This window comes from Lycium ferocissimum, chromosome 6, assembly GCF_029784015.1.
Source record: "Lycium ferocissimum isolate CSIRO_LF1 chromosome 6, AGI_CSIRO_Lferr_CH_V1, whole genome shotgun sequence".
Classification (NCBI taxonomy): domain Eukaryota; kingdom Viridiplantae; phylum Streptophyta; class Magnoliopsida; order Solanales; family Solanaceae; genus Lycium; species Lycium ferocissimum.
Window position 1 is genome coordinate 69,662,677 of NC_081347.1, and position 23,208 is coordinate 69,685,884.

Sequence of the window (23,208 nt, forward strand, 5' to 3'; positions counted from 1 at the left end):
TCTTTTCACAGAGAATACTTTCATATAGCCATATATTCAGGTATATACTTCTTGCACGAATAGGTTTATCCTTCAAACTAGCAATTAAAGATTTTAGTTGTGGGGAAATAAAGCAAATTGGTGACATGCCATGAAGACTTTCACCCGAACTCACAGACATATTACCTTTCGACTTTAGATAACAGATCACAGCATTCAATTACTAATTTTCTGTAATCAATTAATTTATCAAAAAAAAACTCCACTTCTCAATTATGCCAATTCTCGTGAAACTAAAACAAAAATTATATTGGATCAAGACAGGCTTAAACAGCCCGGCATGAATAGTAAGGATTCATATAGCCGATCCCCACTTGCTTCGGATTGAGGCGTAGTTATTGTTGTAGTACTTCTTAATTGAGAATATATCAGTCTCTAACAAGTTACCTGTTAACATGCTCAATTTTCCAATTCCTCTACGACCTGGAATACATAAAGTACCTTGGGGTGGGGTACGACCATGAATTTAGCTGAACAAATATTTTTGTGTTACTCCGTTAATAAAAAGGGCAGCCCGGTGCACTAAGCTCCCGCTATGCACAGGGTTCGGGGAAGGGCTGGGCCATAAGGGTCTATTTTACGCAGCCTTACCTTGCATTTTTGAGAGGCTGTTTCCCTTTGCTCGAACTCGTGACCCTCTGGTTACATGGCAGCAACTTTACAAGTTACGCCAAGGCTCCCCTTCTATTATTCCATTAATCACAAGAAATATTTTTTTTTTTTTATGATAAGGGAACCCACAGCCGCTATCTTTCGTGTGCGCACAGGGTAAATCTCGCTTCTGTACAATAGCCCGCGAACCACACAGGAGAGATAACCTGCACAAGGCAAGCCCCGTGCGACGAGCTAGACCCAGAAGGCAAATCCCCTGCTGTGTAGACCAACTGAGCCATCCTTGCGGGTTCATCACAAGAAATATTTCAGAACATTCAGCTATTTTTTATATTGTTATAACCAGCCAGTTGATCAAAATCAATTGCCAAAAATTCAATTTCCAGCAAGTCATCTGTAATTTCATCAGTTTTCAAAAACATGTGCAAATAAAGTTAAAATTGCAAAAATACCTTTTGGTAAACCTTTTCCTGCCAATCAGCTTCATTTACATTTCTCGTCTGAGCTGTAGAATCTAACGGTGCTACAAATAAAATAGCAAAAATATTAAAGAACTTGATTCCTTGCAGCATTATTGAAGTTAGTAGAATCAGTTGACTTTTTTTTTTTGATCGGTTAGAAAGAGTGAAACTAACTGGGAAGATTTAACTTACGGTGACAAAAAAGTCTCATAATTAGAAATGGTGACAAGTTTGACCAGCTAAGGTCAAACTTATCTTAAAAATGTGATTAACTTAAATTGGGACTGAATTATAATTTTTAAAACTTATAATCTTTTACAAAATACACAAAAGCCCATACACATTATACAAAAACTTCTTCCAGCCCACACACATTATACAAAAACTCCTTCCAACCCACTTCCCCCCACGACCCCAACTACTTGTTCATTTTATTTCAAAAAAAAAAAGTAGTTCCCAGTTCGTCTCTGTCTCTCTCCGTTGCTGCTGCAAAAAACCGTTGCTGCTGCTCGTTCCTCTCTCTCCATTGCTGCTGCTGCTGCTCATTTCTCTCTCTCCATTGCTGTTGCTTCTCTATTCATTCTCAGGTAAACTTTTTCTTTTCACTTGGTTCAAAAGTTAGAGTTTTGAAATCAGAGTGTCAAAATGATGATTTTGGTTAGAGAAGATGAAGAAGAGCATGGGTTTTTCTTGAATGTTGTTTGTTTTGTTGTAGTTTCGTGTATTTGTTGCGCTTGTTGGGGTTTGTGAGTTAATAGTGGTTGTGGTTGTGAAATTATGGTTTTTGTTCTTCTTCTCCTTGTTGTTTCGAAAAAAAAAGACTTGCAATTTTGTTGATATTTTCCAACAAGCGAGGTTTTGTTACAGAACAAATTCGCACTTGTTTGTGATTTGCAAACATCTGCTGAGGTTGCATGGTTTGGTGTATTTTGTTTAAGTTGTGAGTGAGATTTGTGATGGTTGTGTGTTTGTAGTGAAATATAGATGTTTTGTAGTTAAATTTAGATGTTTTTGCTGTTGTTGTTATTGTTGCTGTTGCAGCAAATTCAGCACTTGTTTGACAGTTGCAAACATCTGCTGAGGTTGCATGGTTAAAAAAAACTCTATTTGGTGTATTTTGTTTAAGTTGTGAGTGAGATTTGTGATGGTTGTGTGTTTGTAGTGAAATATAGATGTTTTGTAGTCCCTATTTGGTGTATTTTGTTTAAGTTGTGAGTGAGATTTGTGATGGTTGTGTGTTTGTAGTGAAATATAGATGTTTTGTAGTTAAATTTAGATGTTTTTGCTGTTGTTGTTGCTGTCATGCTATGGTTTAGGAAAAGTTTTGATTTTATCCAACAGTTATTGGATAAAATCAAAACAATTGTTGAGGTTTTTTTTTTTAAGAACGGTTATTTGTAGCATATTCGATTGTTGCAGCATATTAACAAGCTGTTGTAAAAAATAAAAACGATTGCTAATTGCTAAGCTACTTGTTTTTCTATTTCCAATAGATTAAGATTTATGCAACAAGTAATAAGTTGTTGCAACAGCTGACTTCGTATTTTGTTGCAACATAGTCTTAATGCATTGCAACAACCGATTACTTGTTGCAACATATTCCTTTTCCTTTTTACTTTGAATGTTGTACTAACCAATTAAAGCTGTTTTTCTATCTCCGTGTGTAGATAAAATGACTCAGATTAAAAGAAAAGGAGAGAAACCAACTAAGGAAAAAGTAGTAAAAGAGCTAAGGTGCAAACACCATTAGATAAACTTGTATCGCTATTTGTAAATCAACAAATGAGGAAAGAGTTAGTCAAGCGGGGCTTCGAAAGAGAGGAAACCCACGAAACCTCTGTTGGGCATGAAGAAGAAAGTGATAAAAATGAACAAAGTGAAGAAACTAGAGAAAAAAGTGAAAAAGATGATGAAAAATCTGCTGAAGGAGATGAAGAAAATGAAGAAAATGCTGAAGGAGATGAAGAAGAAGGAGCTGAAGGGGATGAAGGAGGTGAAGAAGATGCAGAAACTGAAAATGGTAATGAAGAAGAAGAAGAATCAACAGATCAGACCTTGGCCGAGTTAAGAAGAAAAAGGAAACATAATGTGGATGCCAATCTTGTTGAGTCTTCTAGTATTGCCACAGATCCCAATAGACCTTCGATTGAGGAGGTCGTCAAGAGTTTCAGCATTGAAAAGTACGGCGTGACGATGCCGCTGAATGGAAATAAGGATTTGTCCGGTGATTTTATGGTTAGATCAATCATGGGCAAGGGCTTTGACACCTTCAGGGGCATTCTCCGGCAGCAGGGGTTGGAGAATTTCTTTAGGGCTATCTGCTTTGGGCTCTATTTAGATTTGACTGAAGATACCGGTCCCTGATTTCAAATGACGATGGTTTCTGAGCTTTTGAAGTGTAGGATTATTTGTGATAGAAAGGATGAGATTTGGATCAATTACTGTGGCATGCCGGTTTGCTTTGGCATGAAGGAGTTTGTCATAGTTACCGGATTGAGATGTTATCCTTGTTAGCCTATTCCTATTGTTGTATTAACCAAGCCCGCCTGGACTCCCAAGGCAGCTAAGAAAGCAAAGGGTTCCAAAGCAAAGAATGATGTCTCTTTGGTAAACTTAGTGGGAAAGAGCTACATTCAAAAGAAATTGTTGCAAGATTTGGAGTCCAAAACTTTCTCAAAAAAGCACAAGGAGGCACTGTGCTTAGTTTGGTTTGTGCACAGTGTTCTTTGGGCAAGAGACGTAAACTACAACATACCGCTTGGATTGATTAAACTTGCTGAGGACTATGATGCCTTCAACAACCGATAGTTGGCAGTGGCGGAGCCATATAGAGCCGAGAGCGTTCATCCGAACCCTCTCGGCGTAAAAAAATACTATTTTTATAAGGTTAAAATTATTTTTTATCTATATATAGTACATGTTGAACCCCCTTAAGCTTTTTCGTATGTTTACTTTTTTATATTTTGAACCCCTCGATGAAAATTCTGGCTCCACACTGATAATTGGAGTGTGGAACTCGTAAAAAAGGATAGTTCAGCTGTGTTTTCAACCATTATCTTGTCAGCAAACTGATAAACACAAAGCAAACCTAAATTCGTAATCCAAAATCTTAAAAAAAAAAAAAAAAAAAAAAAAAAAAAAAAGAACAAGTTGCAAAATTGGAAAAAAGATTACATCTTGTTGACAACTCTTTGACAAGCATCAAGTAGAAGTTGAGTCCGCCATTCACCAGAGTCCATATTATTTCCATCCATCTCAATTTTCTGATATAATCAAATTCCTTTCTATTGCTTCGATCAAAGAAAAAGAACAAAACTATGTTACGATGTTTTCAATGAGAACACAGAACCAGACATATATTACAAGCTCATATACGTTTCCTCACGGAAAAAAAAGGAAATAAATAATTATATCTGTAGACTGGGTCAAATTTTGGCCTTTTAAGCGGTGAGAAGATATTAATGTAATAGTATCTGAATAACAGCGACCTGTCTGTCTTTTGATATTGAGTCAAAGTCTTTGGGCCATCTGATTTTCTCAAACAGTATAGTTTTGGGATCACACAGTGATCATAATGATCAATTTTTTAACAAAATATAAAGATAAATAAACGTTTTTTTTTTTCCCTTTAAATGGGTTATTTTGGATTGTTGTGTAATGTAAAATTTTCATTTTAGAAGCCTGCTTGTTCACACAATTTCACCGGGTATAGTTTTTATGGTTCGTTATTTAAAGTAAAATAGATTGGGACCTCCATAATTTTGATAACTTTTGTTTAGTGTATACTTAAGATTTGATAACTTTGTTCTCCACCCTTTATACTATGCAATGACTATTTCACCCTTATTTTTTTCAATCCTCCATTTATGTAATACATTTTTATAATATATATATATATTTTTAATGTAGGTATTTATAGATTCTTATTTAAGTTCATTAACATTATAAGTAGACTAATACTTTTATGAATTTGCAACAAAATCTAATGCTATTTTCTGTGATTGTTATTTCAATATTATATGCAATATGTATAGGTTTAAGTTTCACTTTTCTCTTATTCTCTATTACTTATATAAATAAGCAAGTTTTGGTTGTCACCAATGGAATATTTCTTAAATTATAACAAAATTATTTACAGTATAAATAAATCATTTTTAAAATTAATTTGCCTCTATTATTTCATTGTTTTTGCATTACCTGGATAGAAATATATTTATGAAGTTATTATGACTTGTTATTTTCACTTGTATAATAAATAAATATTAAAGTTTTGTTTATTTTAACAAAATTAATTTTTTTTATTTGTTTTGCTAATTTACATTAACTTATATACTCAACTAGTATTTCTTACTTTTTTTTCCGCCTAGAAGATAATATTTATTTTTTATTAGAAATTTGTTCCATAAGTTTAAAAATCATGATTTTTTATAAATAAAAAAAAAAGACAAAGTCAAGAAAAATAGGCACTTAAAAAAAAGTCAATTAGAATAAAGGGGAGAGATGACTAATGTTCAAAGTTGAAGAGGGAGTTTGATTTTTAAAGCATAGTTGGGGGTGTAAATAATTTTCACCCAGAAAATAATTATTAAACTAAAGGTATTTATACATTGCAAGAGATAATTTAAATTACACATTGAAAATCTAAACTAAAGAAAAAGAAAATATTTATATAAAACACGAGAGATCTTTAGTGACTTGATAGATTACAAATTTTGTTAGTCATATAACTATCGCAAGAGTGTTGAAAGAAAAAAAGACATGAGTAATTATCATCAAGTGTTTTGTTCTTCCTCATCTAATTTCCTTTAGTCATTTTTGACACAATCATCATGCAAAGCAACTGGAGAATTTATTCCTATTGCACATCTTCCCAATCGTTGATGTTGGTTCGAATGTCTGACTATCATAGCTATTTTATGTTTCCTCGTTGGTCAATGATCACATACCTAGTTGGATGTTTAATATCCTTAGAAACTTTAACTTTTCGAATCTTGACCGAATAATACGTTCTTTTTCTTAATCTTAACCTAAAATGACTCCACTTTTTTCGAATAAGCCAATTTTCTCTAACCGTTCCTCAACCATGCCTAATTGTTACTCAACATGACGCATCCAGAATTTCAAGAGGATGGGTGCATTATACTATCTTTAGGTTCAATGCAATAAAATTTTGCCATGACGACGACTTGACAAGTATATACTAATTAATATTATTATAAAAAAGAAAAAGATATATTCAGGTTCTAATTGTTCTTAAAAAAAAATTATATTTTAAAACGATTAATAATAGTATCATCATTTAGGGAAACATACTTTACGAATCAAAGAAAAAGAAAAGAAATAGGTCATAAAAAATAAAAATAAAAAGCATGACCTTTGTATGTAAAAGTGTTGCCAAAGATGCAGAGAGAACAACTTGGAGGAGATGGATATATCAATTCTAAGGATTTTAATACTAAAGAATGAACTAAAAAGAAAAGAAAGAAAAGCAAAAAAGGAAGAGAAAGAGGAATATTAAAGAAAGAACAGAAAAAACCAGTAACAAAAAGGAAAAGAAAGAAAAAGGCAAAAGATTAACTAAAAAGACCGAAAACACAGAAAAATGGGAAATTAATGAAATGAGAGGGGACGGGATTCGAACCCAAGACCTGGTTAACAATGATGCACACCGCTACCAATGAATCAAGGTTCCCACATAAAATTTAAATAATTTATCAGAATAATTGCAGTACTTTGCATAATCTAGGGAGGGGTGCATGAGTTCATGTGAACCCATACCCGTCCATGTAAATCCGTCCCTGCATGCGCTAAACGTTCATCACTTGAACCCAATCAATTAATAACATAAGTAGCAATACCAACAACAAAAACAACAAACCCAGTGTAGTCCCACAAGTGGGGTCTGGGGAGATAGTAATATCGAAACTGCCATAACCTAGTCCGCCAGAACTACCATCTAATCTACCAATTTCAGAAGTCTATCAGACTCAGAAGCAATATCTTGTTGACCGGAACCAACCCTAGGTGTCTGGTGCGTATGTGTTTTGTGCCTGTGTAGGACATTATATAATGTGCAAGACATAATTAGTAAAAGTAAGAGTAAATTGCAAGAAATCATTAACTATGTGAGATTATTATATAAAACACGACATATTATTAGTAACTTGAGAGATTTATATACTGCATACCAGACTTGTATGCATGGAAGACTGAGGAAGTTGCCCCTGTAGTGGAGAAGAAGCAGGCTTGCGCGGCCTATTGGCACTAAGAAAGAAACTTATGTGCTTCTCAACCGAGAGCAGTTTCTCCTTGTGAGAAAGTTGAATTTCATGCTTGTTAAGCTGCAAGTAAAGCACAATGCGTTCCAGCGTCATCTTGAACATCTTGAGCTTTTCAATTTGCTCGTTTTGAGGATGATGAGGAAGAGAATCATGCTTAAAAGCAGAAAAAAATCAGTTTAGTCACAGTCCTGTTTCTTGCCCTTTGCGAACTTTTAAAAGTCATGCGTCAAGTACCTCCCATGGCAAAGAGAAAGGGAGCAAATTAAAGCTTAAGAAAGAGCATAAACAGACAAATAACAACTTAGCCAGGTGCCCACAATTCAACAGAAATTTGACTTGAGTTTTCTTCAAAAATTCAGATAAATCAAGCCCTTGCGCGAAGAATTAAGGAGGCCTTGATCCCTTCCCCGAAAGGAAAAAAGACTAACATAAAAATGACTTCTACATCACTGTGTCTATGTAGAAATGTGCTAATTACTCCTTTTATGGTGTCCACCATCACCTCCACTTCACAATCATACATAATGCTTCACCACAGACAAATGATGCAGATACAAGAAATGAAAAGAGATTAACCGTAGTAGTCCAACTATGAACCAACAGTTTCTCAAGATGGCAGGAAGGAACCAAAGATGCAAAATGAGAATTTAGAGTTTCGAGCTTTCTGCATCAGTTCTCAGTTAGATAATATTCTAGGATAACTTATGGGCATATCAAAGAATTTGTATCAACTCTAAATGCCAGAGAATATATGTAAGAAGGAGCTATAATAGGTGTGAGAAACATGCAAAGAGATAAGAGGAGTTTCCAATAACCATAGGTTCATAAAAATCAATCTGATATCAGTATCTGTTTACCTAAGTTATGGATTACCTAACCAATATAATACATTGAGGAAACATTCCAGGGAGTCAACCAAAATGCAGGTACTGTTCCCATAAGAAGAATGAAATCTGAGAACTATTTTGATTAAGCATCTCTTTCAACAGGAGCCCTTATTCAATGGTTTAGCATATAAGTCCGATATCAATTCCGAACTTGAGACCTTGAAAGGGAGCACCCCAAGGCTCAAGTCAATTGCCAAGGCCAACCCCTGAGGGTTGAAATCTGAGAACTATTAACATCTCAAATTATATCAAAATCTAGTAAATCCAGCATGCTGCACCATACAACCGGTAGAATTGCTCCAGAAACGAAACAGTAGAATAGAATGTTGATGACGTACCTGCTGCACTTTAGAAGCAATTTTCTGGTATAGATCACTGAGCTCTGATAAAAACATCTCCTTCATAGACTTTATCTGCATTAAGAAATCTCATAAAGTCAACTGCGCAATTGTCAAGAGTGTGCATTCCATGTGGACAGGTGATAATTGGATCACCTGTAAGATGCAGTAGAGAACAAACTAGAGAATCTTCATGAAAGAACCTTCCAGATAAAAAGGTTAAAAGTGAAGTAGAAGAGGAAGACTACAGCTCATTAAAGAATCCATTTTGCACGACATGTGAATGACAAAATAAGCAACTGAACTTTGCTTCCTTTAGCTTCTTGGTACACATTTCTGCTCACATCAAGAATATGTGATCATAGACCAGCCCAACCAGGAGAATCAGAATATACTTTTCTACAGTTTGGGAGATATAATATGGTTTAATGGAAATCATCATATTTTATTTTATTTTTCACTTTATACCTTTATTATCAATGAAGCAAAACGAGGGTAAGCAATGGAGTAATAACAACGTACTAGTCTTCACAAGTAAAAGCATGTTGATGTTATATGCTTATTCTTGGAAAACATACAGTATTCCAACTTACTCGTAGCTAGTAAACCAGGTCGGGTATTTAAGTAGAAGAGAGTATAGAGGCGGCCCATTGTCACCCGCATTTTGAAGCAGGAAACAACGAGTTTCTCGGTATACCAACTAATACAGATGAATGGGTGTCTTTTCATACAGAATAACATTTTCTTATAGCCATATATTCAGATTTATACTTCTTGCATGAACAGGTTTACCCTAGCCAAAAAAATAATTATCGGCAATAAAGCAAATTAGGGACATACCATGAGGACCCTGACCCGAACTTACGGACATATTACCTCATGAATTTAGATAATACATAACAACATTGAACTATCTATAATCACTTCATCAAAACAAAAATAAAAAGATTTTGTAACCAATCAATTTATTAAATCTACTTCACTTCTCAATAGTGCCGGTAGTGCTGTGCTATAATATTGGATTGGGAAGGGTTCAAATGAAGCAACATAGACAACAAGAATTCATATAGCCGACCCTAACTTGATTGGCATTGAGTAATAGTAGTTGTTACTGTTGTAGTACTTCACTTCTCAATTGAGAATATATCAATTTCTAACAAGTTATCTGTAATATGCTTAATTTTCTATTTCTTCTACGAATTGGAAAAGTGCCTTGTGGCAAGGGGTATGACCATGAGTTTTGTTCAATGCTTATTTTGGAAATATTTCATAGGAAATATTTCGCAGCATTCGGCTACTATTTATATTATTTTAACTAGTCAGTTTATCAAAAACCAGTTCATTTATCAAATGCCAAAACATCAGTTTCCAGTTCATCAGTAATTTCCTCAGTTTTCAGCATCCTGTGTAGATAAAAGTACCATTGAAAAAGCAATACCTTTTGGTAAACCTCGTCCTGCCAATCAACTGCATTTGCATTTCCCATCTGAGCTGTAGAATCTAAAGATGCTACAAATAAACTGAAAGTTGAGGATAGCACAAATATTGAAGGACTTGACTCCGTACAACATTAAAATTCCAGGAAATTTTGGGATATAAAGAGTGTTGGATATTTCAGGTAATATTCACACAAGTTTTTTGAGAAACTATGTTTATACACTTTAGTTGTCATTCAAATGTCCTTATGTAAGAAAGTTGAGTTTCTCACTTTAGACCAGGATGAATGGGTATGTGGTAGTATACTAATATTCAATAAATTTAAAAATAAACTAAGATTTCCATCTTTTAATTAAAAATCAAATGCATCTTTCAGATCTCATTCTTTCTGAGTTTCCATGATAGTATGGTTATGTAATATCCTATATTAAATAATTGAATTTAGTTATGAATTCATTTAAACAAGAATATTAACACGAATATATGTGAAATTATAGATTGATCGAGGGAAGTCGTACGGATTGCTCAAGGTGACGAGTTTGGTACTTCGACATGAGTACTGTGAGTAGTAATCTTACCGCAATTTGTGTTTTCATAACCTGCATGGTTTATACATGATTTTGAAATAAAATGTGTTACCGAATGCCTTGAAATTGCATGTGGGACAAGTCTTTTACTTGATATGATACCGAGACATTTATTTGAGATGTTTACCATTATTTTAGATGTTCTCACTAATACTAGACATGTTTTACTGTTACTTGAGATATGATTACTGTTACTTAAATGAAGTTACATGATTTAATGAGAACTGAAATGTCCTGTACTATTTTGAAAATGCTTTTATACGAGTATTCAATGTTTACAAAGAAAAAAATATAAAAGGGAGAAGACTTTGAAAGATCCCGCAGCTAACGGCGGGGCGGGTTCGTTAGACCTGGTGCACATTGTATTTACAGATTACAGTTACAGCTCTCGCTAGTGGGAAGGTAGAACTAGCATACAGTTACAGTTTTCCCTCAAGTAGGGGCCTACAGTTATATTTGACTCCTTATGAAGGGGTCCGTAGCGATACCGATTAAGCGATCCTTTCTTGATAACCGCCCAAACATAAGATTTGATATGACAGTGTTTACAGAGTTTTTTCACCAAATGGTTAATTGATTTTTGCTTACATGAAAACAGACAAGACTGAGTATTGTTACCGTTTCTGAAAGGGCATTTATTTCATGATATTTTATGATCATTATATAAGCATGTTTTCTGACTTGTCCCACTAAAAATGGTTGTGGTAAAGTGTTATTACTCACTGAGCTAGCGTCTCACTCCTCGCTATTTTTTTTACAGAGACCGCAGGTGACATTGATGAGGATTTATTAACAAGAGAGCACGAGTTGAAAGTTCCCGGTGAGCCCCGCACTTGTTTGCATGGGTGAAGAGTCTATTTATTTGTTATGGTCTTTTCTTTTGAACTCTTAGAGTTGCTCCACAGTCATTTTATTTGTCTCATGAGTATTCTTATATTATATAGACATGTGACTGGTATTAGACTTTTTCTCGTATTTTGGAGACTGTTTTAGTTTTTATTATGTTAAAAACGGTTGATTGAGGTTGATTATGGCTGTTTGGTTAATATTGGATGGCTGTGTTATTGATTTCTGAGACATGAAAAATTTATGGATAGGCCCCAAAACAGGTTAAACTCTGCCCAATTATCGGTAAATTTCCATTAAGGCTTGCTTTAGGATCCTACCCATTAGCGCCGGTCATGGACCTAAATTGGGCCGTGACAGGTTAAGCTGAACAAAACAAGATCTCATTCTTTCTGAGTTTCAATGATAGTACGGTTAAGCTGATCAAAACAGCAAGATCACTTGGTGCATTCCACCATTCAAAGACCGGTCATTTTTACTTTATAAAAATAATATAAATCAGCGGTTAAAATAGTGTAGAAGTCCTATACCTTTACACATAAGGCATGAAAGGTGGAAATATCTAAGAATGACAAACTGCTAAAGAATGATTTATGAGACCTAATTGAAAGCTTTAATTAAGAAAAATACATACTTGATGAGGCTTCTGGTGCGGCTCTTTGTGGTTGATATAGCTGCTTCTGCTGTTCCATTACATTCTGCTGTTGAAGCAAGGGGGCTGATGTTTGAAGCCTCTGTTGCATTTCCATTTCCAATTGATTCGTCTGTTGATGCATCAGTTGGTTCCGCTGGAGATTTGCAACATTTGTCTGATGTGCAATCAGCTGCTGCATGGAAGACTCAGGAAGTTGCCCCGGTAGTGGAGAAGAAGCAGGTTTGCCACTATTGGCACTAAGAAAGAAACTTATGTGTTTCTCAACGGCAAGCAGTTTCTCTTTGTGAGAAAGTTGAATGTCATGCTTGTTAAGCTGCAAGTAAAGCACAACCCGTTCCAGCGCCATCTTGAACATCTTGAGCTTTTCAATTTGCTCGTTTTGAGGACGATGAGGAAGAGAATCATGCTTAAAATCAGAAGAAGAAAAAAATCAGTCTAGGCACAGCCCGATTTCTTGCCCTTTGCAAACTTTTAAAAGTCATGCTTTAAGTACCTCCCACGGCAAAAAGAAAGGGAGCAAAATTTATGAAAGAGCATAAAGAGATAAATAACATAGCTAACCAGGTGCCCATAATTCATCAGAAATTTAACCTAAGTGCTCTGTAAGAATTCAGATAAATCAAGCCCTTGCCTGAAGAATTAGGGAGGCCTTATCCCTTCCCCGAAATAAAAACAGGCTAACATAAAAATGACATTTACGTCAAGTGTCTACCTAGAAATGCCAAATAACTCCTTTTATGGTGTCCACCATCACCTCTACTTCACAATCATACACAATGCTTCAACACAGACAAATGATGCAGATGCAAGAAATGAAAAGGAATTCACCGCCACTACAATATATTCCCACTATGACAACTGTTTCTCAAGATGACAGGAAGGAACCAAAGATCCAAAAATGAGAATTTAGAGTTTCCAGCTTTCAATTGATGTTCTCAGTTAGATAATATTCTAGGATTACCTATGGCAATATCAAGGAGTTTGTATCAACTATAAATTGCAGAGAACATATGTAAGAAGGAGCTATAATAGGTGTGAGAAACATGCAAAGAGATAAGAGGAGTTTCCAATAGACATAGCTTCATAAAAATCAATCTGACACCAGTTATGGATGACCTAACCAATAGAATACAAAATGCATTACACCGTCGTGCATGCCATATGCAAATGATGGTGTGTCAGTCAATTGACGAAACATTCAAGGAGTCAACCAAAAATTTGGAACTATGATGAAGCACTTAAAGGGCAATGGTTTAGGATAAGTAGAATAAAAATATATGATTGCAAGTACTGTCCCCATAAGAAGAATGATATCTAAGTACTATTAACATCTCAAAGTATATTAAAATCTAGTAAATCGAGCATGCTGCACCATACAGCTGGTATGATAATAATAGAATAAAATGTTGATGACGTACCTGCTGCACTTTAGAAGCAATTCTCTGGTATAGATCATTGACCTCTGATAAATACATCTCCTTCATAGAATTGATCTGCAGTACAAATTTTCATTAGTCAATCGCACAAATTTCAAGACTGCATCCCCATGTGGATAGGTGATAATTAGATCACCTGTACAATGCAGTAGAAAACAAACTAGATAATCTTCATGAATGAAACTTCCAGATTAAAAGGTTAAAAGTGAAGTGAAGAGGAAGACTACAACTGATTAACATCAATTAAGCAAAAGAAGGTTAACAATGGAATTATAACAATGTAGTTGGCTTCACAACTTAGAAACGACGGAATGGAGTATAAAGAGCATGTTAATGTATATGTTTATTCTTGGAGAACTCAAAGTATTCCAACTTACTCCTAGCAAGTAAACCTAGTCGGGGATTTAAGTAGAGAAAGATAAAGTAGCAGGCCTGTTATCTACCGAGTTTCGAAGACGGAAACATCAAATTTCTCTACTATTTTAAAAAAAAAAGTATACCATTTAATACAGATGAACAGATTTCTTTTCACAACATCTTCTTATTGCCATATATTCAGGTATATACTTCTTGCACGAGTAGGTTTATCCTTGGAGCTAGCTATTAGATTTTAGTTGCAGGGAAATAAACAAATTGGTGACATGCCATGAAGACTCTGACCCGAACCTTACAAACATATTACCTCATGAATTTGGGTAAGAGATCACGGTATTCAACTACTAATTTTCTGTAATCAATGAAATTATCAAAAAATACTTCACTTCTCAATTATGTTAATGGTTGTCAAACTAAATAATATTGGACAGAGACAGGCTTAAACAGAGCGCCATCCACAATGAGGATTAATATAGCCAACCTCAACTTGCTTGGGATTGAGGTGTAGTTGTAGCAGTACTTCTCAATTGAGAATATATTAGTTTCTAACAAGTTACCTGTTAACATGCACAATTTTCTATTTCCTCTAAGAAATGGAATACATAAAGCATGTTGCAGGAGGGGTACGACCATGGATTCAATTGAACACTTATTATGGTAAACCTCCTACATTACTCAATTAATCACAGGGAAATATTTCAAAACATTCAGCTATTTCTTATATTGTTATAACCAGCCAGTTCATCAAATTCTACATATGTAATTCCTCAGTTCCCAAAATCTTGGCAAATAAAAATACCATTGCGTACAATACCTTTTGGTAAGTCTCCTCCTGCCAATCAGCTGCATTTGCATTTCCCATCTGAGCTGTAGAATCTAAAGATGCTATAAATAAATTAGGCAAATTTTGGGACAACGTTAGATATTTCAGGTATATTAATACATTGTAATTGCCTTCTAAATGTACTTGTCTAAGAAAGTTAAGTACTTGTCTAAGAAAGTTAAGCTTCCCACACTAGGGTATTGATTGGTATTTGGTAATATACAAACAATTCCATTTTTTAATCTATACTGTTATAAATGTACGACCAACACGAAATTTTGTTTAACATTCGTAAGTGCATTCGGTGTTGGTAATATTGTAGTTACAATTATTTTTAAAAATTTCATTATTTTCTTAGCCTTTTTTATAGCCGAGAAATCCCCGAGCCGAATGCTATCTACAACGCCACATAGGATATTTGAGAACAAACAAATGAAGGGAAAAAAAAGATTAAAAATGATAGGATCATTCTCTTAATTTCTGAAAATGTGAAACGCAAAACATGAACATTCATTGTTCACCTGGGCCATGGGCGTCCGGACCACTACTGGCAGCATTGGGATGTAAAGAACTGGTAATAGGATTTTGAGTTGTATCCATGGTCAGCACCTTTAAAGATAATTTCCGCAGATAATCTTCCTGCAATATTAGATAAATTCAACTTAAAATGCATACAACATGTTTAGATGACCGTAAAAACGAATGTACGTTTACACTAATAGGAATAACAACGTCAACTGAAGTGGAGAAAAATTGCATCAGTCAAGTAAATAGAAACGAGTTTAAAAGCATACCTGACTAGTCGCCACAGCATAGATCTCTTCCTCCAACTGCACTGCGACTTTCTGAAGCTCCAGCACTTCTTGCCCAGAGACAGCAAGATGCCTGCTTAATGTCTTCATTCTAAACAGCCATATCAACAACAAAGAATCAGCTTAAAGGCTTGATAAAAGCACACTCTAGTTAAATGCTTCTTAAAAGTTGAAGATACTTTGACAATACGCGCTTCTGCGAAAGAATAAAACTTGTTTTCTCTAAAAAAAAAAAAAATCAGTGGTTATATAACAATTAGCTCAAGCAGCATGTAAAAAGAAAAAGGTAGTAAAAACAGAGAAGGTAGAAGTAGGTTTTCCATTTGAACTAGTTCCTTGAATGTAATATCCTGGGATCGTAATGGGAAAGAGTCAATTAACAAGAGCGACATCGTTTGGAGGAAGGGATTTAGCTACTATTAATGGTAATTCAATAAAAAGGGACGATCCAGATTAGAGGAAAGGAAGGGCTGACATTTGCCTAGCTGGAGTATAAATGCATCCAAATTCAGCGTGAGAGGCATGAAGAATTCTAGTATGCTTTCCCGTGCACTCTTCTCCTCTCTTTTCAATCTCTCTTCTCTCCCAGATCTGATTCCTCTCCCTATCCTTAGTTCACCTTCTCTTCTTCTCAATTCCCTATGACTCGAAAATCTCACTCAATGATTCCATAATTGCATGCTTATCTAAGTGGCTCGGGCTCTTCACTTTCGGTGTCGCACCTGTGTCGACACGACGTGGGTGTGGGATCTGTACCGGATATGGTCAACCGGTTTTGGGTACTTTGACCAAAATCGACGGAGAAATTCGAGACAAGGTGAAATTGAAGGAAATGAAATACTTTGTGTATAAAAGTTTCTATGTCAATCCTTTTCCTTATATCTCCTTCTAGGATTCTATTCTTGATCAATATTTTCTCATCGGAATACCTTGTAAGTTTTCCATATAATGCCTCATAATTTAGACATCAACTCTATTTTTAGATATTTGAATTATTTTTAGCCGAGTCCCCCCACCCATATCCATACCTGGATCCATACACCCGAATCTTAAAATTTAGATCATGAAGGATCCGCACCGATATCGGACACCAGCACGCGAGTCCGAGCAACTTAGATGCTTATTCAGGTATTGAGCTGAACTCGAGCTGGTGATGGGATGTGAGCTCGAATGAAATCTAATCAAATTGTCGTTAGTTGATTAGTTTCCTGTTCTGCAATTTCATTTATGTTGTTGGATTGAGCTTGTTAAGCTGGTTACTTGTCTTAATTTCAATTCGAATTCTGTATCTGTTGCCACTGTCGTTTTTCAGTCAACAGACTTGCCATTATTCATACTGTGAATTGTCAAGTTTATTACATTGACTGATTACCAAATGGAAAGCTGAAAAGAACAGGTCCCCAAATTGACTCATCAAAACTTCTACCTACATGGTTATTTTCAGAAAACTGATAAACACAAAGGAAACCTAAAAAGGAGATAGTTGTCAAAAACACACCTCAACTATCACATTTCTGCGAATTTCACACCCCAACTATCTTCTTTTTTTGGTACATTGGAAATATTAAAAAGTTTAAAGATCGTTCATAAGCTACACTAATTAAAGCTACTAGGAGCAAAAACTACATTTCCTTGAATGCATTCTCCCATATATGGAAATCTTCTGCCTGACCTTCATTTGCCAAAAAACAACCCAACTATTCAGCTGTTCATTTTTTCTACCAAACTATCACCATATGTATTAAAATACACCTAGTCAGCTTCGATGTGTGTTTAAATAGATGGTGATAGTTCATGTAGAAAAAGGAAACAACTAATAGTTGGTATGTGAAATTCGCGAAAATTTGATAATTCTGGTGTGTTGTTAACCATTATTTCAAAACAAAAAACAAAAAAACAAGAACAAGTTGCAATTTTTTTTTATTTTTTATTTTTCTAAAAAGTTTATATCTAGTTAAAATACACCCCGAAGCTGATTAGGTTATTTTAATAGATAGATGGTGATAGTTCAAGTAGAAAAATGAAACAACTGATAATTGGGGTGAGAAACTCGCGAAAAAGATCATTAACTCTAAAAAAAAAAACAAGAACAAGTGCAAAATAAAAAATTAAAAAAAGTTTACATCTTGTTAAAACACACCCCGAAGCTGATTAAATTATTTTAACACATAGATGATGATACTTCAAGTAGAAAAAAGAAATAACTGATAATTTTGGTGAGAAACTTGCCAAAAAGATCATTAACTCTTAAAAAAAAAAAAAAAAAAAACAAGTACAAAATAAAAAATAAAAAAAAAAAAAGTTTACATCTTGTTGACAATCCTTTGACGAGAATCAGGTAGAGGTAGTTGAGTCCGCCAATCACCAGAGTCCATGCTTCCTCAATTCTGATCTAATAAAATTCCTTTCTAAAAGAAAATTCAAGTTTATTGCTTTGATCAAAGTGAAAGAACAAAACTATGTTACGATATTTGCGATAGATTACAAGCTTATATATGTCGTCAAGAGAGAGAAAAAAAAAAAAAAAAACAAAGTGCAATATTATTTAGGCATAATACATAAACAACCCTCAAACTTAGCCTTGGCGGTGAAGTATGCCCTCCAATTTTGGAGTGCACAAGTAGGCACCTCAACTTATCTCCACTTTATCAGTTAAACACACCAACTTACAAAAAGATTATCTAGATACCTCCAAATTTATGTGTCAGCTGTGTTCAATCAATATTTGTGTTTACGTGTGCCTACTTGTGCACACCCGAAGTCGGTAGGCATACTTGCCAATTGACGTCAAATTTGAGGGCCTGTTTATGTATTATGCCTATAATTTATTTGTAGGCCGGGTCAAAACTTGCAATTTATTTTGGCCTTTTAAACGGTATAAAAATATTAATCTAATAAATTCAGGATAAATTTATCCTGTCAATTAAGTTATTTCACCTTATCTTGTCAAATCCCACCTCCCAAGTGATGATAAATTAGTCCTAAAATTATAATCTCAAGACTATAATCCCGGAATGATTTAGTCTGCAAAATAAACTACCCGTATCGAATGTGTTCTTCCTCGTCCAACTTCCTTTGGTCATTTTTGACACAATCCATCATGCAAAGTGCGCCTCTTCCAATTGCATGAATGTCTGACCGTCTTGGCTATTTTATGTTTCCTCTTTGGCCGATCATCACCTAAGAGGAGTTGACATACTTAGCTGAGCTACTTTATGTGATAATATTTGTTACACCATCAGAACCTGTGGTGATTCATATAAAGATTTTCGTCCCAATGAGTATTAGATCATTTGCCATACTTGGAAAAGGACTTCATCTCTTCTATGTGAAACTCCATATAAGTTTAGGGGGTTTATGTAACACCCACAACAAACCCCATGTTGACAAAAAATGTGGGAGTTTGCAAAGTTAGTAACGCATTTTAAAGCTCCAGTGACTTGAGCCCAAAATAGACAATATCACTAGCAGTTAGGTCGTTACTACATTTTTGTACATTTTGCTAGTTTGCTGTCCCTTTTTCTTTCTTACATTTCTGCATCGGTTACATTTCTTTTGAGCCGAGAGTCTATCGGAAACGGCCTCTCTACCCCAAAGGTAGAGGTAAGGTCTGCGTATATCTTACCCTCCCCATACCTCACTTGTGGAATCCGGGTATGTTGTTGTTATTATTGGTTAGGTCGCTACTAATGATATCAAAACTACTTTGCATGAAACTTTGGCGGTAGTGTGCAATTGAATTTAGGCAGATTATACACCTTTGAGATAATAGTGGAGCAAATCTCAATGAAGCCACTGAATTCCGTGGTTGATATATGAAAGTGCAAATCTTATATTTTAGTGACGCGTTTTAAAACCTTGCGGATCTAGACCGCAAGCGAACAATGTTATTTCAGTTGTTCTACTTTGTTCGACATCATTTTCATATCAGTCCATTCAAAATAGAATGACACATTTCTATGTTTAAAGATTTTTTTTTTTTATATAGCTATACAAATATATGACATGTTTTAAACTATGAATTTTTAAGAGTTTTATAGCTACATAAATATTATACATATTTAAATTCACAAATTTCAATAATCTTCCTTTATTAAACTTTGTATATGTCGAACTATAACAAACAAATGAAACGGAGGGATAATGCATATTCAAGTTTTAAAATTAGATGTGACATATCATCCGTCAAAATCATCACATTAGAAGTAGCCACCAGTTCAATTACAGTGACTAAAAAGTACCTATTTGTGAATTTTTCTCCAGATTATGATAAGCCAAAATTAAAATGGCTTGGGATTGCTAAACTGAGAAAATTGGATAGATATATATTGACCAAAACAAAACTCACTTTGGAACAATATAGGGTCTAAACTCTCTCAATCATTCATGGCCTCAGATAGTTATCTGACCGAAAGCTTATGCATTAGCACAAGAACCAAGGCTACATTCAAGTCTTTGTTTCAGTTTTCCGAACGATCAAAGTTCGGCAATGTTTTCAATAGCTGCTAGCTACAGGGTGATCCTAGTAGCTTTTATCAGACCCTGTATATGTATTACGAAATCTGCTAAATATCTTTAAATATTTAATTGAGAACTCAATTAATACTGTATAGCTTCAGATCATTATAGGAACCGATAAACTTTAAATCCAGGATTCGCCTCTAGGTGGCTAGCGAACATGGAACGAAAGAAAACATCAGTTGCTGGCTGCTCAGCTGTTTGGCATTCCCTTTAGTCACACATGCATAACCCTCTGGACAAATACCTGACCACAAACACACCCGCATTTAGCATAAATGACGGCTGTAGTAAACCCCCTTGGAATAAAATCATCTTCTGGCAGTCGCTATACTTATTTGTACGAGTATAGACCAAAACTAAAATGATGACATTCCCATAGAACGCTCTTCTTGAGCCATTTATGCTGCCCTTCTAAGTCTGGCTAGTTCAGCCAAGACATTCTCGAGGGGAACTCTCAGCTTGCTCTTTTTAGTCTGCAATTTTTGGCAGCAGCGTCAGACCGTTTTAATACAATGCTAAGTACAAAAACTAAATAAAATGATATAGACAAAGCATAAAGTTGGCAAGAACCTCGAAATAGAAAGCAAGCAGTTGGTGCTGTCGGACACCTACAAATTGGCTGTGAAACCAATGATGCAATCATTGTCCAAATGCTTGACACTGGAAACAGATTTTGAAACCAAAAGCAATAACTCCATTTCCTCCTCTCTTTTTTTGGGATAAGTGAGAAACTAACAGGTGTCTCAGTCATGTCGCTTGCTCTCTATGTAGAAATGAGCATGAACGGGGTGTGTGTGTGTGTAGGGGTGGCAAAAATAGCCCATAAAAATATGACCCGCCCAACTCATCCAAGTTTGGGCGGGTCATTGGTCCGCCCATTTATTAGCTCAGCCATTTTAGCCCAACTCATCTCAGCCCATCTAACAATTAGGCTGATATGTAGAGCTCAAATTGACCCAACCTTGTCAAAATTGGGCAGGTTGGGCTATAACCCACTTTTTAGCGCATTTGGGCGGATCATGACCCGTCCAAATTCAGCCCAACCTGTCCATTTGACACTCCTATGTGTGTGTTTTGTGTGTGTAGTAATCTTTTCTTAGTATCAAAATAGAATTTTCTTTAAGAAAACTAATGGTAGCTTTTATAGTCCTTGACTAGTCAAACTTAAAATTCAATGAATAATAGCAGCAGTTTGAAGCAACCTCAACACCCAAATTTATTCATCATTATCTGTCAAATCTAGGAAAGTTGGCATATGGACTCTTAAAAATGTCAGATTGGAACTGACAAAGCTTTGTGTAGCATGTTTCTGAAACAAAATTAACTTCCAGAATATGATTTGAAACAGTTCAGTCCATACCTTAAATGAGGGAACCAGAGCAAATACTTCATCAACAGATTCCAAGTGAAAGTTGGCAATCATGCAGAGCTGCATCCATACAACAAATCAAAAATGAAAACATTTCCTCGCATGTAGAAAATCAAAGTATTAACAGGTGGAAATTCAATACCTCCCCATCAGAAACGCCATGCACTTTTAGAGGCCTGATCTGAGTTAAATGAAAACTAGCACTAGAAAATTTTCAAGAGACAATTCATAACAAGCCATACGAAAGTTCTCTTTTTCTCTTTTAATAATAAAAGGACAAGGATACTTGAGTATTTGTTTAACAGCCTGAGGATCATTGTAAAGCTTGTTCCTTTGTGCATATGCCAATCCCCTATCAAATGAACTGGTAGCAAACAAAGTCAAACACTATACATAGGGGTGGCAAAATTAGCCCATGTAAACATGATCCGCCCAATCCGTCTGAGTTTGGGCTGGTCATTAACCCGCCCATTTATTAGCTCAGTCCATTTTAGCCGAACACATTTCAGCCCATCTAAAAATTGGGTTATGATATGTAGCCCAACTTGTCCCATAAGAAATCTTGTCAAAATATTATCAAAAAGACATTTTTAATTTGATGTGTTATATATAGTCATAATAAAGAAAAACATAGTTTTATTAGGTACTTAAGACATTATAAAAGAGAAACAAAGAAATTAAAACTTAGTAAGAATTGAGCAGGTTAGGTTATGACCCGCTGTTTAACCCATTTCAGCCCAAATAGCTTTTGGGTGGGTCCTTTATTTCGACCCGCCCAAATTCAGCCCACCCTGGCCATTTGACACCCCTAACTACAGTACTACACAGGTAAATTCTCATATTCCTGACAAGAAAAAGGCCGAAAATGCTGTCTTACACAGGTAGTTTTATAGCTGGATCTTCAGACAATTCCACCATTTTCCCTTGGATTCCTTGCAAAATATCAGCAGCTTCACAGTCCATCAGGCACACTTTTTTGGCTGGAAGTTCTGAATATAAATCAAGAGATTTTTAGAAGGAAAATTAGAATAGAATTGACACTTAAGTAGCCTACTCATATCGTAAGCCATTTACAGCTTGAATTACCAAATACAATAGACACTGAACTAGCAAAGCAACACTAGGGTCCTAGACTAAGGTCCAAATCTCAACTTCAACTAAGGAAGAATCTAAATATACTGTGCGGAGCAGAATTTTCAGATAAGGTATCAGCAGTTAATTCAAGGTTTATTCTTTACAGTAATATCACATAAAATCAGAACCCTCAGAATACTAAGAAACGGGATGCTTTATGCAACGGGCTGCCCTTTTTATGATACTTCCCCAATAATATAAGCAGGGTCTGCTTTCCAAATTCATTTTTTTGCTTTTGACAAAGCATAATTATTAACATCAAACTCAATATGTACTTCTGATGTTGATTGGAGGAACATGTTGCAGGGGCGCACTACTTTTTTCATTTTATAGGGATAGCCAATAGAGTTTATATAAAATTGAGAGTGTAGATCTACTTTGACTTTCCGTATAGTATGCTGGAACACACGCTTAAGATAAGAGATCGATAATAAGGGAATAGGCCAAAAAAAAGGAAGGGTTGGTCGATTTGGGATAATATGGAACGGTTTAAATTATGAACGCAAAGGAGCAAGAGCAAAATTCATAAATGAAATAACAATTGGCATCAAAATTTCCAATTAGCAAGTATCGGAGAAGTAAATTATATTTTCAT

The 23,208-nt window shown here is 35.2% G+C and overlaps 3 protein-coding genes across 4 annotated transcripts in view; all 3 read right to left on the minus strand.

Annotated features, from left to right (window-relative positions):
- The window catches only part of LOC132060224 (mediator of RNA polymerase II transcription subunit 15a), a 75,327-nt gene extending 70,946 nt beyond the window's left edge, over positions 1 to 4,381 (minus strand). The window contains exon 1 of the mRNA XM_059453155.1: positions 4,287 to 4,381. Within this exon, the coding sequence (XP_059309138.1) occupies positions 4,287 to 4,366 (80 nt within the window). The 5' untranslated portion in view covers positions 4,367 to 4,381. The remainder of the gene's footprint in view (positions 1 to 4,286) is intronic.
- The window catches only part of LOC132060226 (mediator of RNA polymerase II transcription subunit 15a-like), a 68,707-nt gene that overhangs the window by 39,313 nt on the left and 6,186 nt on the right, over positions 1 to 23,208 (minus strand). The window contains exons 6-13 of one of the 2 annotated variants that reach the window (XM_059453158.1): positions 14,769 to 14,830; positions 13,562 to 13,636; positions 12,123 to 12,549; positions 10,634 to 10,654; positions 10,057 to 10,127; positions 8,619 to 8,693; positions 7,301 to 7,546; positions 6,801 to 7,162 (exon numbers count right to left, since the gene is read on the minus strand). In XM_059453158.1, coding sequence (XP_059309141.1) covers positions 7,133 to 7,162; positions 7,301 to 7,546; positions 8,619 to 8,693; positions 10,057 to 10,127; positions 10,634 to 10,654; positions 12,123 to 12,549; positions 13,562 to 13,636; positions 14,769 to 14,830 — 1,007 coding nt within the window. In that variant the 3' untranslated portion in view covers positions 6,801 to 7,132. Of the gene's footprint in view, positions 1 to 6,800; positions 7,163 to 7,276; positions 7,547 to 8,618; positions 8,694 to 10,056; positions 10,128 to 10,633; positions 10,655 to 12,122; positions 12,550 to 13,561; positions 13,637 to 14,768; positions 14,831 to 23,208 lie in introns of those variants that run through there. The other variant, XM_059453159.1, reaches the window with a different exon arrangement.
- Positions 1 to 23,208, minus strand: part of LOC132060229 (mediator of RNA polymerase II transcription subunit 15a-like) — an 81,681-nt gene that overhangs the window by 36,556 nt on the left and 21,917 nt on the right. The window lies entirely within an intron of this gene.